Raw genomic sequence first — 16,572 nt, forward strand, 5'->3', positions numbered from 1 at the left:
CTTTGAAGTAGATTCTTAAAAGTTAAATAGGTGAATGAATATACTTTAGAATGCAGATTTAAGGTTACAATCAGCTAAGGTTTTTCCTTTGATTGCTCTTCAGTGAGTGATGAATATGTCTTAAATGTTTTGAAAGTGGCAAACATGTGAGTTGACAAAGGTGATCGATGAGGATAGGGTGGTGGATGTTGTCTACATGTATTTTAGTAAGGCATTTGATATAGTCCCCCATGGTAGGCTGATCCAGAAGATTAAGGTGCACGGGATTAACCATGACTTGATCGTATGGATTCATAACTGGCTTACTAATAGAAAGCAGAGGGTTGTGGTGGAAGGACATCATTCAGCCAAGAGATCCTGTGACCAATGGGGTTCTGCGCCAGGACTATTGCTGTTTATGATATATACTAATGACTTGAATGCAAATGCAAAAGAAAGTTTGCTGGTGACACCAAGATTGCTGGGGTCGCAGACAGTGAGGAAGCTGATCTATATCAGTCACAGAAATGGACAGAGGAATGGCAGATGGAGATTAATCTGAGCAAGTTTGAACTTGCACTTCGGCATGTCAAATGAAAGGGGAAAATTAAGTAATTAATGGCATGACATTTAACAGTATTGGTATACAGAGGGATCTTGTGGCCCAAGTCCATAATTCCCTGTAAGTGGCAACACAAGTAGATAGAGTGGTAAAGAAAGCATATGGTATTCTTACTTTTATAGGTCAGGGCATTGAGTACAAGAGTCAGGAAGTCATGATGCAGCTTTAAAGTACTTTGGTTAAACTGCAATTAGAGTATTGTGCACAGTTCGGGTCATCCCATTACAGGAAGATTGGAAAGAGTGCATTGGAGGTTTACTAGAATGATGCCTGGATCTGGGGATACAGTTACAGGGAGAGATTGGACAGACTTGGGGATTGTTTTTTCTAGAATGCCAGTATCCATCTTATTTATTAGATCATCCCACAGAATGACTGGTCTGTGAATGTCCCTTCAAGCTTCTGATCTTTAAGTGCTGTATTAAGAGATGCTTTAAACTTAGACACAACCTCATTTTTCGCATCTTGAGATAGTGTACACGAAGGGTCATTTCATTTATGATGCACATTTGTTTATGAAAGTAGCCTCCTTCCACAATGATTCATTTCACCTTCTTTCGAAAATCCTCTGCTGCTACATCTACTGTATTTGTTTCCACTGCAAGTGAATATTATGCAGGTTTGCATGTTTATTGAAACATTCAAATGAGACGTGTCTGACTGTGAACATATCTTCCTCTAACAATATCGCTTTTACTTGGAACATCAAACTGAGGTGCAGGTACCATTGATTTAAATATTTCAATCACATAAAATAAAAATTAAAAAATATACAGCATGAAAACAGTCCCGCCGAATTCACGCCGACCATCGATGACCCATTCACACTAGTTCTACGTTATTCAATTTTACCATCTCCCCCCTACACATACTTAAACCTATTGTTATTGTCTCCATTATAACACCTCCGCCTTTCTTAATGCATGATAGTCTTCTAGTCTGTTATACCCAAAAGAGGACTTCTTCCAATAACCAACTGTATCAGTGGTTAATTGGTTACAATTTATATTCAATGAGTACGTATGTCAATGGTCTGCAGGCGGCGCGACTCTGGTCAGCAGCGGCCTCTGCAGCCTGTCCACGTTTTTAGTATTTTTTGTCTATGTTTATATGTAGTTTTTGTTATTTTTTGTTGGGGTGTGTGTGTGTGTGTGGGGGGGGTGGGGGTGGGAGGGAGGGGGAAACTTTTAAATCTCTCCCTGCACTGGAGACCCGACCTTTTCTTGTCGGGTCTCAGTTGTCGTTGGGGCTGCAATGAGGAGCGGCCTCCAACAGAAGAAGCCGGGGACTCTGGTGCCGACTCACCTCACCGTCGCGGAGCTGGCCGAGTCCAGAGCGGGTGGAGCGGTGGTGGAGCGCTGCTGCTGCTGCTGCTGCTGCTGATGCGGAGGCTGCAACTGCGGGTCTGCGGACGGCGGCACCGGGAGCCCGCGGGTCCCTGGAGGGAGACCGCTTTTCAGGGCTCCTGCAACGGCGACTTCTCCCGCCCGAGTTGCGTGGTCGAAGAGATCCTGGAGCGGGGCCTCACAGCACCGCCCCGCGCGGCTTGGAATGGCCGCGGGACTCTGCGAGCGCAAGCCGGGGGCTCTAACACCAAGACCCGGTGTGCGACCTCACACCACCCAGCGTGGCTTTAATGGCCGCGGGACAATCACCATCGCCAGCCGGGGGCTTTGACTTTGACTCTGACATCGGGGGGGGGAGAGTGCAGTGGAGAGAGAAGTTTTTTTTTTTTTGGCCTTCCATCACAGCGATGTGATGGATGTTTATGTAAAATGTAAATTATGTTGTGTCTGGGGTCTATTTGTTTGTAATGTATGGCTGCAGAAACGGCATTTCGTTTGGACCTCCAGGGGTCCAAATGACAATTAAATTGACTATTGACTATTGACATATATAGACCATTCGTAAACAGCAGTGTTGTCAGCAGGGTGGATAGTAATAAACTGTGCTGCCTGATATTTCAATTGCTGCTTCTTGTCAATAAGGCAATAGTCATTTTGACCCACAATGTTAAAAATGTGTTCATAATTTTAAAAAGTCTATGCATATCAAAGATACATACTTTAAAAGAGGCAAATGAATTGTACAGTTGATTTATAAATATCCTTTTAACAAAGAATACCAGTATCCCATTTCCTAAATAATCCAAAATATTGTTTTAGGCTTCTCAGCAGTTTCTGCTTGCAAGTTTTCTAAAGTCTCTGAAATGTAGAGAACACATGCTAAAAACATTATAGGTGGTGAAATATAGATTGAGCTTTTTTCTGCAGATACATATCTCCAACCAATTTAGAGGCCTTGTTGTCTCAGCCAATTATATGAAACTGAGTTAATTTATAAACAGCAGTTCGGCTTCAGGCAGCAAATGCCACTTACTTGGCCTCTTGTCACTGCAACTGCGCTTGTAACCTTTGTACGGTCAAAAGGTTTTTAAACTATTTTTAAATGCCTCTAGTGAAATATTTAAATAATGTAAAAAATAAATGCAAATTAAGCACATGATGAACGACATAATCCCTTATTTTTATTTAAAATATGGCTACAAACTATCCAGGATTGCAGTCCCATTTGATTCCACTTCCTGTGACCACCATAACTGGCATCAGGTGAGGAGACAATAGACAATAGACAACAGGTGCAGGAGTAGGCCATTCGGCCCTTCGAGCCAACCCATTCAATGTGATCATGGCTGATCATCCACAATCAGTACCCCGTTCCTGTCTTCTCCCCATATCCCCTGACTCAGCTATCTTTAAAAGCCCTATCGAGCTCTCTCTTCAAAGTATCCAGAGAACTAGAGGCAGAGAATTCCACAGATTCACAACTCTCTGAGTGAAAATGTTTCCTCATCTCCGTTCTAAATGTTCCCTCCGTATTCTGTTCCAGTTTATTCTCAGTTTCTTAACATTTCACTTCTTCCTAATACCAAAAAGGACAGTCTTGCCAAATATTAAATGTGGTCAATCTACAACATTCTGTAAATATGAAATACAGACTGTCCCCGAGTAACTAACAGTTACAGATGGCTATGTCCCTTTTGTCAAAAAGTTGGAAAATACAAAAACGTATACCTTTACAGTATCATTATCCAAGTCAAAAGCTATATGACTGATAAGAAAAAACAATTACTAAAAGTGGAGCAGGAGGAAACTGTTGATTTGTAGAATCAAATGTATGCATATACGTTGGATATTTAAATGGAATGGTAATTAATTTGTATTTAGGGGCATCCATTAGTTAGACCTTCATAACCCAGGGAAGGCTTATAACTATAGGTCCACCACTGATCTTCTGGCACCCTTGGTTCCAGAGCCTTGCGATATTATCTGTTTTGCCAGACAAACAGAGGTTATGTAATGATACAATACACCTCTGTGACACTAATTATACCCCTAATTATACCCCTCCCATGTCTCCAAAGCATCATGGACATCTAGAAACTTAATTAAAACAAATATTAAATGTAAATAAAATTTACAACAGAACTTCCATTTCTTGTACAGGCACCCCAGTTAACAAGTTGCCCTCCCAAGTCCCGATGAGGGTTGGATCGGCAGCCACCCCTGGGCTCAAGGCGTAGCTTTCCCAGCAGGATTGCCGGGCCAACCCCAGATTGACCAAATCTGCTGAAAATGCGGTTGGGCTGTTCATTCGGGCCTCAGAGAGGTGTCAAACAGTACCAAAATGTTCAACTTTGGGCGCCAGGGGGCCAAGATATCAGCCCGCAAAGACCGCATTGGAAGTCAGTTATGGGAACAAACCAACCAGCTTTGTCCGGGCCGGTGTTCCAGAGCCCCGGCCGCAGAGGACAAAGTCGACCGGTCGAATGGCTGCAGAAGTAGAGGTAGGCACATTTTCCAGGGGACTTCCAGGAGTGATTTCAAATGTGCTAGAATAATATTGTCCAGATTAAAGGTGCTGGACCTGTATTAATGCTTCTTTTAAAATATAAATTATTATTTCATAATATTTTCACCAATTATTTGAGATTTGGAAGACAAATCATTTTTAAGCATTACATTTTCACAATGGAGCAGTCCGGTGCTAAAGGCTAACTTAATTTTCAGTGTCTGAATCTTTTCCAAGCCAATAATCATACTACAGATGAATGGATTTCTTTGTAAACTAACAAATTGGAATGCTTCACTGACAAGTAGCCTGGCGAAATAGGCCAGTTCTGCAAAGAGGTTAATAGGCAGCATAGTGCAGAGAATGACCTTCAGCTATTTGCAGTTGAGTAACCTACTTATGACAACTGACATCAATTTCATCTGAACTGGAAACCAGCAAAACAATTACTCTCCAGAAAATGTAGAATGCATTAGCTTAAGTAGAATTTGTTGGCCGATGAACAGTACAAAAAATATTATGATTAACCTTACTTCAAAGGACTCCTGTAGAGTGATAAAGGAATCACTGACACATTGTCCAAAATCCATCGAATTTGAAATTTGATCACATAATGGGAGCACAAGCATATAGTTTAGATCCAGACACCAATCTGACAATAATATCTGGCCATCTGTTGATATCTGGATTTTGAACATTAGTGTTTCAAAAACCACAGCCAAGTTTTGTATAAACACATTACATTAAAGAATCCAGCATGGAAGCATTTATAATTACAAATGGAAGATGTCAGAATTAACAACTATTTGAAGCTTTTAATCAAATTTTAAGACTGGTAAACACATGCCTACTTCAAAAATGTAATAGAAAACCAAACATACATTTTACAGATTAGCTAATAGCTACTGATCAACGTTGCCATAATATGGAAATGAAACAAATGTGTGCATAAAGGTGATTGAAAAATTATGTGATGCTGTGAACAAAAATAAAACTGATTTGATTTATTATATCGTGCTACTTAAAATGTTGGGACATCAGATTTGGAGAGTGGAAATCTGGAATATACAGTTGAGTTTTAAATTCAGCAATGGAATGCAGTCAAATTTAGTAGCGAAAGAGCATGTAAAAAAAAAAACTACCAAGAATTGAACGTGGAAACAAAGAACTGCAGATGCTGGTTTGTACCAAAATAGGTGCAAAGTGCTAGAGTAAGAACCAGCAGAACTAATCAATCCCCGTCTACTAATACTCTCCCCCGCCTAGAGGTCCTTACCCTCAACAACTTTTCCTTTGACTGCTCCCATTTCCTCCAAGTCCAAGGCGTAGCTATGGGCACGAACATGGGCCCCAGCTATGCCTGCCTCTTTGTAGGGTACGCCGAACAATCCTTGTTCGAGGCGTACCGTGGACCTTTCCCCCGAACTCTACCTCCGCTACATGACTGCATTGGTGCTACCTCCTGCACCCATGCAGAACTCACTGACTTCATCCATTTCACCACTAACTTCCATCCGGCACTCAAATTCACCTGGACCATTTCCGACATTTCCCTACCGATTCTATACCTCACCATCTCCATTGCAGGTAACAGACTACTGACTAACATCTACTACAAACCCACTGACTCCCATGGCTATCTGCACTACACTTCTTCCCACCCTGCTTCATGTAAGGACTATCCCCTACTCCCAATTCCTCCGTCTACGCCGCATCTGCACCCAGGATGAAGTGTTCCAAACCAGGGCATCGGAGAAGTCCTCATTCTTTAGGGAACGGGGGTTCCCCTCTTCTACTATAGATGTGGCTCTCACCAGGGTCTCCTCTATATCCCGCAGCTCCGTTCTTACTCCCCATCCCCCTACTTGTAACAAGGACAGAGTCCCTCTTGTCTTCAACTTCAACCCTACCAGCCGTCGCATACAACATATATTCCTCCGACATTTTCGCCACCTCTAAAGGGATCCCACCACTGGCCACATCTTCCCATCTCCTCCCCTTTCTGCTTTCCATTGAGACCATTCCCTCCGAAACTCCCTGGTCAATTCGTCCCTTCCCACCCAATCCACCCTCCCCCCTCCACCGCTGGTACTTTCCCTTGCAACCGCAGGAAATGCTACGCTTGTCACTGTACCTACCCCCCTCAACTCCATCTAAGGACCCAAGCAGTCTTTCCAGGTGAGGCAGAGGTTTACCTGCACCTCCTCCAATCTCATCTATTGCATATGATGTTCCAGGTGTCAACTGCTCTACATTGGTGAGACCAAGCGCAGGCTTTATAATCGCTTCGCCCAACACCTCCGCTCAGTTCGCAATAACCAACCTGATCTCCCGGTGGCTCAGCACTTGAACTCTCCCTCCCATTCCGAATCTGACCTTTCTGTCCATGGCCAGAGTGAGACCCACCGCAAATTGGAGAAACAGCACTTCATATTTCGCTTGGGTAGTTTACACCCCAGCGGTATGAACATTGACCTCCAATTTCAGGTAGTCCTTGCTTTCTCCTTCCTTCCACTCCCCCACCCAGCTCTCCCACAGCCTACTGTCTCCGCCTCTTCCTTTATTTTTCCCGCCCCCCCGACATCAGTCTGAAGAAGGGTCTCGACCCGAAACGTCGTCTATTCCTTCGCTCCATAGATGCTGCCTCACCCGCTTTCTCACTTTCTCTACCTTTGATTTTTCCCGCATCTGCAGTTCTTTCTTAAACAGAAGGTCAGGCAGCTTCTCTGGTGAAAAAGGATGGTGACATTTCGGGCCAGGTCTGAAGAATTGCCACCCATCCTTTATCCAGAGATGCTGAGTTACTCCAGCACTTTGTACCTATCTTAGGAACTGAACAAGTAATCAGTTCAACAACTGGTTGAGAACACAATGCTGGCGAGGACATCTTAACATTTTCTGAAAAATGTCATTAAATTCACTCGAGGTATAGGAAGAGACCTATGGGTTACATTTTATGACACCAATTCTGCATTACATCTTTGCAGAGGATTGTAAGCGTTTTATACTTAGGCTGCTACAATTAGGTTAGACTCCACATCCAAGAAAAAGGAACCAACAATTAATCCATAGTGACAAAGAAGCAAAAGTTACACTGAAGGGCAGAAATATTTTTAATATTGAAACTAAAGAAAAATAATATTTCAAATGCCGGTACTGCTAGAGTTTCTCAACAAAATCTAAACATCCAACTATTTTGGGATATTAATGCTTTAAGCTTAACTTGTTTTATTTTTGATTTAGCTAAATGAGTGCAAGAGAGAACATTGAGTGTGTTTATTTATCCTATGCACCGGATCTGAACTGGAACAATAAAATTCTTACTTGTTGTAGCATTACAGGCATGTTACAAGCAACAATAATGTATAATATTTTATCATTTATTCTAAGTAAATCAGACCATGATGGTGCAAAAAAAAGTAGTGAAAGCCATTAGTGGTTTGATGCCGAGACAAGGTTGTGAATGGCTGTTCAAGATTTTGATGGTTTGATCCAGGAAGTAACAGGTCTCAAGCTACTGTACCTTCTTCCTTATTATAACCCATTATTTCCCAACCAATCCTAAGCATGCATTTGCAGCAGGACCTAACTCCCTCTGCAAAACCTTGTACGTATTAACAATTAACGGTCATCTGGACATCAACCTTTATTCAACCTCATCCCAGGCCACAGACACTCTGGAGCCATGATCCTCATGGTCTTTGGAGCTTTTGCAAAATATGTTAAGCAGGCTTACAAAAGCAGAAATTCTCCATTTTGTCAGGTACCCAAAATGCCCAATATTGTCAGTCTAACTTCAGGAAGATGTTGGAGAACCCATTGACTGGTTGCATCATGGTCTGGTTTGGTAATTTGAATGCTCAAGAGGAAGGAGGGTGCAAGGACGATGTTGTCCAGCATCACGTGTACTGACCTCACTATTGAAGAGATCACTGCACTGCATCAAGAAGGCAGCTAATATCAAAGACCAACACCAACCTGTCCACATTCTTTTCTCTCTGCAACTGTAAGGAAGAAGGTACAGTAGCTTGAGACCTGTACTTCCTGGATCAAACCATCAAAATCTTGAACAGCCCTTCTTCAGACAACATGGGTTATAATAATGTTGCTAACTACGTTGCATGGTCTTCGCGCTGTTATTCGTGATTGGTCAAGGAGAGGGGCCTTGCCCAAATTGTTTACTTTACCTGGTAGAATGTTTCTTTGCTTAATGGAACTGTTTCCCACCAAGTGCTTTGGATCAAAACTATGTTATGTGATGTTTTGTGATTGGGTTAGGGAACTGTCAATTAATATATTTTATAACCCTTATTGATGATTGGCTTGCAGGGGCTTGCCCCCCTCCCCCCCCCCCCCACCCCATGAATTTTGCAGCAAGGGTCCGTGAGGGTATAAAAGAGGGGAGAGGACATTGGGATGTGTCGATCTTCTGGGATAGCGCATGGGAGTGTGTTGATCTTCCGGAGTTGTTCTATTCGCACGAGGGTGAAGGGCCTGAACAAGTAGAGACAAAGATTGGACCCACGGTATTGGACTAGGTATTGTATTGGTGTTGGATCACGAAGAGAGTTCATTACCAGTGCTTTGTATTCGGTGTTTGACTGAACCAGACTAGGGGGGTAAGATTAGAACCGGAATTACAAGACCACATGTCAAATCTCCTCAAACCTCTGAATGAACGAGCTTTCTTTATCATTAAAGCAAGGTGCTGGGCCCAAGGTAGATCAGACATGTATACGCCCCGGAACCCGAGGCTATTGACTCTCCATCACCTTCCTGCCAAGGAAGACAGGTGCATGATCCCTTGGTTTTCCTTATCTGAAGTCAACAATCAGCTCCTTGGTCTAGCTAGTGTTGAGAGCAAGGTATATGTTCTGGCACCGCTCAACCAGATTGTTGATTTCCCTCCTGTACTCTAACTCATCATTATCTGTATCGAGTGGCTTTGTCAATAAATTTAAAGATGGCATTGGAGCCGTGTTCGGCTACAATCATAAGTATAGGAAGAGTGGAGCAGTGGACTGAGCAGGCAACTGAGGTCATGTTACCAAATACTCTTAACAAACTTCTACAGATGCACTGTAAAAAATATCCCGAGTAATTATATCATGGCCTGGTACAGCAATTCCAATCTAAAGGAATGTACGAAGCTGCACATAGTGGTAGGCTCAGCCCAGTTCATCATGGGCACCACCCTCCCCGCCAGAGAAAGCATCTACAAGAGGCACTATCTTAAGAAGGCAGCATCCATCATCAAGGATCCTCACCATGTGGGCTATGCCATCTTCTCGCTGCTACTATTGGGCAAAAGGTGCAAAAGCTGAAAGTCCCACTCCACCAGGTTCAGAAACAACTACTTTCTTATACCAATCAGGTTCTTGAACCTACTGCACTACTCTAGTCCTAGGGTAAGGTACATCACGGTACATCACCCACCTTAAGCACCACCACATCCTTGCAATCCTTGGTTTTGCGTATTCTTTATAGTTTTTGCCGTCTTATGTATAATTTATGTTTTGCGGGCTCTCAGTATCAATGAGCTTGTGATACTGCTGCAGGATATTCACTGTACCTGTACTTCACCATACTTGTACATATGAAAATCAACTTGATCTGGTTGTCTACATATTCCTATGTACCGTAGAGAATCTGAGCTCACATCCGCTGTCAAACTACTTCGGTGGTAGACGAATTGAAGTGAGTCCACATCATTACTGAGGCAGGAGTTGATTTAAGGGTAGTCACTGAGTCATAGCAGCTTGCTCTTATTGGACACAGCCATTATTAGAAGTCGTATCAACGTACGTGTGTGTGTGTGTGTGTGTGTGTGTGTGTGTGCGTGTGTGTGTGTGTGTGGGGGGGGGGGGGGGGGGGGGGGGGGGGGGGGGGGGGGGGGGGAGTGGCTCAGACTGTAGAAGCAAGAGGTTGCATGTGCTTGTGAAAACTCCATCCAAAAGGACACAAAGTGTTGGGTGTAACTCAATGAGTCACGCAGCATCTCTAGAGAATATGAATAGGTGAAGTTTCAAGTCCCTTCTTCAGACTGATTGTTAGGGGAGGGGAGCAGAGAGGGAAGAGTAAGAACGATGGAAAAGAGATGGGGCAGGACAATGCATGGCAGGTAATAGGTGGACACAGGCAAGAGGGCATTTTGATATGCAGATGGTTGGAACAAAAGTCAGAAATTAAAGCAGAAGGTGCGAGACAGACAAATTGAAGAGTTGCAAGTTGTAAAACCAGAGAAAGGCTGGGGAGGTTGGAGGAGAGAAATACATGCCAGTCCAAGTGGGGTAGAGTGGTTACCTAAAAGTGGAGAGTTCAATGTTCATACAATTGTGTTGCAGGCTACCCAAGCAGTCCATGAAGGGCAGTTTCTCCAGTTTGCGAAAACCTCACTCTTGCAATGGAGGAGACCCAGGAGACAAAGGTCAGAGGGATGAGGAGTTTGCAACCAGGAGATCCAATAGGCCTTCGTGGGCCAAGTGTAAGTGTTCGCCGAGTCTACGTTTCGTCTCGCCTATGTGCAGGAGGCCACATCAAGAATGCCAGATGCAGCAGATGAGGTTAAAAGAGGTGCACGTGAACCTCTGTCCCACCTGGAATGACCGCTGGAGTTCCTGGATAGAGGCGAGGGCGAGGCATGGGACAAGTATTACATCTCCTGTGTTTGCAGAGGAAAGTACCTGGAGAGGGGATGGTTTGGGTGGGAAGGAATGAGATTTAAAACAGAGTTCGATAGGTTCTTGATTAGTATAGGTGTCAGGGGTTATATGGAGAAGGCAGGAGAATGGGGTTAGGAGGAAGAGATAGATCAGCCATGATTGAATGGCACAGTAAACTTGATGGGCAGAATGTCCTATTTCTGCTCCTATCACTTATGACCAAGGAGCTGTGGAGGGAGCGATTTCTGCGGATGGCGGAAAGGAGTGGAAATGGGAAGATGACTGGTGGTGGGATCACTTTGGAGGTGACGAAACAGTCGAAGGATGATGCATTGGATGCTGAGGCTGACATGATGAAAGGCGAGGACCAGTGGAACTCTACCCTTGTTCCATCTTGGAGGTGGGGGAGCGAGAGCAGAACCATGGGACAGAGGAGACACGGATGATGAATTAATCTGACAGGAGAACTAAACAAAGAAGACAATGCGGATGCCGCTGAATGGAAAGCCAGTTAGTCCATGCAGGCTTTGAGAACGTGGCCAGGTACACCATCAGGGCTTGATGCTTTCTGAGGATTCACCCTCATGAAGGATATTCTGACATTGGCCAAAGTGCTGATGAGAGATGGAACTAAAGGTGTCTCTGATGGTGGAGTAGCAGTGGTCAAGGGTATTATCCTCTGATGATGTAGGTGTTGCGCTAATAATAGTTTGAAAGTATCTTCTTCAATGAGGTTAGCTTGAAGACCCCAGCAATGAGGGAGAAGGCATCGGGGTATGCCACTATGGTGTTTGTTGAGCATGGCACACAGTTCCTCAAATGCTAGCCAAACGTCAGCCTGGGGTAGGATGTGGGCAGCAATTATGATGATGGAGGAAAGTACCCTTGAGAGGTAGAACAAATGGCACTTCACTGTTACATGTTCCACGTGGTGAGAATAGGAGTTGGACAAGACTGCCACGTTAGAGCACCACCAGGATGTTATCATGAGACAGTCAACGCCACCTTCTCTGTTTTCTTGATGACACCATCCAGTCCACGTGATGGATTAAGACATGTTGGATAGGCAAGTCTGGACTGTTGAGGGCAAGTCATGTCTCTGTAAAACAGAGTGCACAGCATTCCCTCATGTCCCTTTGGACAAGCAATCTTGGCTTTAAGTTCTCAATCATATTTTACGATGAGGAACCATACATTCACAAAGAGGATGCTGAGGGGGGGAGGGTTGATATACTTGATTTTCAATAAGCGAGTTCGGTATTCCGAAAAACGCAAGTAATCATGAGATTTGTCAAAGGTCATTCGCGATAGAGAAAAAGCGAACGAAGCACTGGCTGTATAAACTGTGTATAAATTCTTATCTTGTTTCATAATTTATGTATAAAGACATATTTAATCTGAGGAACGGGGGTGCCAGGTAGCAGGAGAGCAGGGTGTAACAGCAAGAGAGAGGGGGCAGATGCGAGCGAGAGACAGGGGGAGAGACTGGACCGGCGGAGAGACATTCTCAGCAGCTGCGCTGTTGCGCGCAAACAAACCCCATCCACAGCCAGGATCGAACCGGGTCCCCGGAACCGCATGCGCTGTCGAACCGCCACTGGACCATCTCTCCCTCTGACCCCCCCCCCCGCAGACAACTGGGGCGACGGGACACTTGCCTGGAGCAGCGGCGGCCCCAGGCCTACAGCCAGCACGGAGAAGAAGTGCCAACCCCAGCTCAACTCCGCCTGCCCCACCGGGCCAACTGACAGCCCCGTACCGATGGGACACTTGCCCGGAGCAGCAGCAGCCCCAGGCCCACAGCCAGCGCAGAGTGAAGAGCCAACTCCAGCCTAACCCCGCTCCACCTCCTGAGGAATCCGCTACCCAATGGGCCGGGGATCGTCAGCCGCCACCAAACGGCCGCCGACCAACCCCATCCCCCCCGGCATCGGCGAAAGCCAAACACCCGCCATCAACGGGGACACAAACAAAACGGGACACAAACAAATGGGTGATGTTTCGGGTTGAGACCCTTCTCCAGATATGTTGCCTGACCCGCCGAGCCACCGCAGCACCCCGTGTGCATCCCTGCCGATGACTGGCGCTCGGCTCCCGCTGGCACCGAGGGGCCCAACCGAAAGCCACTGGATCAGGCGAGAGGCGCAGCCGACTGGCCCTGGCCCGCCGGGGAACGGGTCCCCGGGAGCTGGAGCAGAGCAGGAGCCAGCGCCCCCCCTCTGCGCCGGCTGCAGGTCCGTGGCCACCACTGCTCCGGGCCGGCGCCCTGCCAGTCATGGGCTGCTGGCCAACCCGGCAGAACAGGCAGAGCCGAGCTGGAGCCAGCACCTCACCTTCACACCGGCTGCAAGCCCAGTGCCGCCACTGCCCCGTGCTGCGTCCCGCCAACCCAGGGCCACCCCAGGCACCTCCAGCCGCCCCCGGACAGGGACGGGACACCTAGGAGGGGACCGGGACGGCCCAGCAACAACTCAACAGCGCCCCCCCCACGCCGGAGACCCGGGCCCGACCATGGACGAAACGCAGGCTTGCACACACGCAGCCGAGAATGTTTATAGCGAGTGACCTATGAACTGGGCCTGCGCAGTCGGAATACCGAACTCGCTTATTAAATAAATGGAAACTGGAAAAATACAATACAAAGTAATGAACTCTAATTTCCAGATGTTGCATCGCGTCTCAATAATTTTTCCATTACCAAAACAATATATACTGAATTGCATGACAAAATATATCTCATGCAAATATTTACTTTTATATTTATTAATTAATTCCATCATATATTTCCCTCAAAGCTCTTGATCAACAAATAATTGAATCCTTCAATATGTTTACCAAATCCAACGACAGCCAGAAGACAAAAATCTGATATTTTTAAATTTTCTTTAAAATTTATCATCCAAGAATCCAGAGATTTTGCTAATCATGAGCTTCTCGATTAATTTCTTGTTTGCTTCTCATATCATATTTTCATACCATATTATGACCAATGCTGGAAATCTGCAATAAATAACTAAACATTTCAGGCTGATGAAAGATAATCAACGTGAAACATTTCTCTCTCCCCTCTGAACCTGCCTACCAAGCTGATGGCTGCTGAATTACTCAAGCACCTTGCACTGCAAGATTCCAGCATGTAAAGTTCTGTGACTACTAACCATTTCATAACAACAAGTAATATGTAATTGTAATCCTAAAACGATTTCACCGTAAGATGTAAACACTGAAACAAGTTAATAATGTTGATAAAGTGGCTTACCAGAATATAAACATTCTATCACAATATTTTTCTTCTTGTTAAATTGCATATTTCAAAATCACCTTTCCCATTTGGTCCTCATACTCAATTAAAAAAAAAATTGCAGTCAATTGTAACATCTTAGCAAAAATTATTAATTTCAATAGTAGTGTTAGAATCTATAGTCCAAACTGGCTCCAAGCACATTGATGTTGAGGAGTTAAGTCAATTGGTCATCACTGCATGAATGTATTTTATCAATGAAATTGTACAAAACCGAACAATTAAGAGAAACACAATTCCCTAAAATTAAGCATTTAAAATATTACAAGCATGATATATTTGAAAACAAATACAATATGGTGAGACTTGCACAAATTATTCACTTTATTATAGTTTGCTTGTATAATAACATTATACAAGGCTTGCTACAAGAATGCCTTGTAGTAAATATTTACTTTTATATTTACATTTTCAATCCTGGCTTCTTTATAGGTAAAGACCTATGAAATGGCAACAAATACTAGAAAACATCCAAAATATCGATTGTATGTTGACTGCAGTACCAAAAGAAAACCTGGCATAATAAAATAATGCTTATTATTAATATTATTATTATCAAATTGTTAATTGCAGGGAAATGCTGCATCAGCTTAATCTAAATTTTCCTAGTTAACATTAATTGCCTTTAGAAATCACAGCACTGCACAGAATATGGGAAGAAGTGGAGCGTGGAAACTACAGTATAAATGCACCCAATGATTCCCTGATACTTTGAGGATAGCTTTCCTTAAAAAGATGACTAATGAATTCTCTAGGGAATAACAGTCTCGCCGCGGGGCATCAAAGGGCGACTGTAAAGGGATTTCATTTTTCTGGAATATATACATCACCTTTTCATCTTCTTGTGGACTTTAATATACAATAAGCAATTATAATCAAATTAAATTTTCAAAATGCTTCCGTATACTTACATCTGAACCATTATGTTACTGAGAAAGATGCCATCAGCCAACTCCATGTATTCCAGAAGTGCTCCTCCATTTGCCGGAGCTAACGCCCCGAAAGTCTTTACCTATAAAGGAGCATGGATTGAAAATATCGAAAATAAACATTTATGCGGTTCAAAATAGAGTCCTTAATTAGAAATGTTGAATTAAATATTCAAAATTAAAAATCACTTACCCAAGTTACTAAAGGATCAGCCAAAAACTGCTCAACAAGCGTGGTAAAATCGTTCTCCATTTTCAACCAACAGCAAAACAAAATCCAGGGTTTCTTTTAAGGTGTAAAATCCACTGCTGTTTTCTGTCCTCTTATTCCGATTTTCAGCATCCTATGTGGAGGCGAAAGCTAATTTCATAAACATCGGTTTAAACGGCTCGTTTGAATCTTGGTCGTGTACAATGCACCCGAAACTACACCAAATCCATTTTTTTTACACGTTAATGCATCTACATCCCTGCAAGAAAATCGACTTCATCCAGCAGCAGAAATAGATTTCAGCGGAAAGCCGTCAGTCTCCGATCGTTTGGGAGGGGGGGGGGGGTCTCTTTTGACTAAATTTAACACAAATAATGGATTTGAACATCCAACTTATTTCCCTGACACACACAAAAAACCATCCGGCGTTCATCAATCGGCCTATACTTTATTTTGGCAGAGTATAATTAAGAGGAGGGGTCGATGTTTCGTACACAACGACAGCATCTCTAACGGTATTTCGATCGCCTCTCCTCCGCTGCCCTGAACTCCAGCACGATCCGACTAACGGCCGCCAAGCCCGCACTCGCTGAGCCGTGTCACAGCCCTGCTCCCCCCCTCTCTCCCTCTCTCCCCCAGTCAACGGTCGCTCGGTCCCGAGCCACGAAATCCATCCGCCTCACCCCTCCCAAGATGTATCACTCCGTCAACTGGCTGCGGGACTCAGCCGCAGAGAAAAAAGACCCGTGAAGACCAGACATTTCTTAACGCCAGAAACCGAGGCAATGTACAACGACTGAAATCATGATTTGATGGGAACATATAACGCCGTATAAGTGATGGAGGTCGAACATAATAAAAGCCACAGAAACAAAGGATCAACAGTGACGCCTAACGGCGCGGAAACTGTTAGTTACCACACCAGAGAAACGTCCCATGAAAATTTTAATAGCATGCATGTGAATAAACATCCAAATGCAGATAATAAATGTTTTGTTACTCCATTTTTTCATTAA

At 44.2% G+C, this 16,572-nt stretch overlaps 1 protein-coding gene across 12 annotated transcripts in view; it reads right to left on the reverse strand.

Annotated features, from left to right (window-relative positions):
• The window catches only part of LOC129699781 (girdin-like), a 149,110-nt gene extending 132,917 nt beyond the window's left edge, over positions 1-16,193 (reverse strand). For 8 of the 12 annotated variants that reach the window (XM_055639865.1, XM_055639861.1, XM_055639859.1 and 5 more), the window contains exons 1-2: positions 15,539-16,191; positions 15,328-15,428 (exon numbers count right to left, since the gene is read on the reverse strand). In XM_055639865.1, coding sequence (XP_055495840.1) covers positions 15,328-15,428; positions 15,539-15,598 — 161 coding nt within the window. In that variant the 5' untranslated portion in view covers positions 15,599-16,191. Of the gene's footprint in view, positions 1-15,327; positions 15,429-15,538 lie in introns of all 12 variants that reach the window. The other 4 variants (XM_055639853.1, XM_055639864.1, XM_055639862.1 and 1 more) reach the window with 3 other exon arrangements.
• Between the last annotated feature and the right edge of the window lie 379 nt (positions 16,194-16,572).

This window comes from Leucoraja erinacea, chromosome 8 (genome assembly GCF_028641065.1).
Source record: "Leucoraja erinacea ecotype New England chromosome 8, Leri_hhj_1, whole genome shotgun sequence".
Lineage (NCBI taxonomy): Eukaryota > Metazoa > Chordata > Chondrichthyes > Rajiformes > Rajidae > Leucoraja > Leucoraja erinaceus.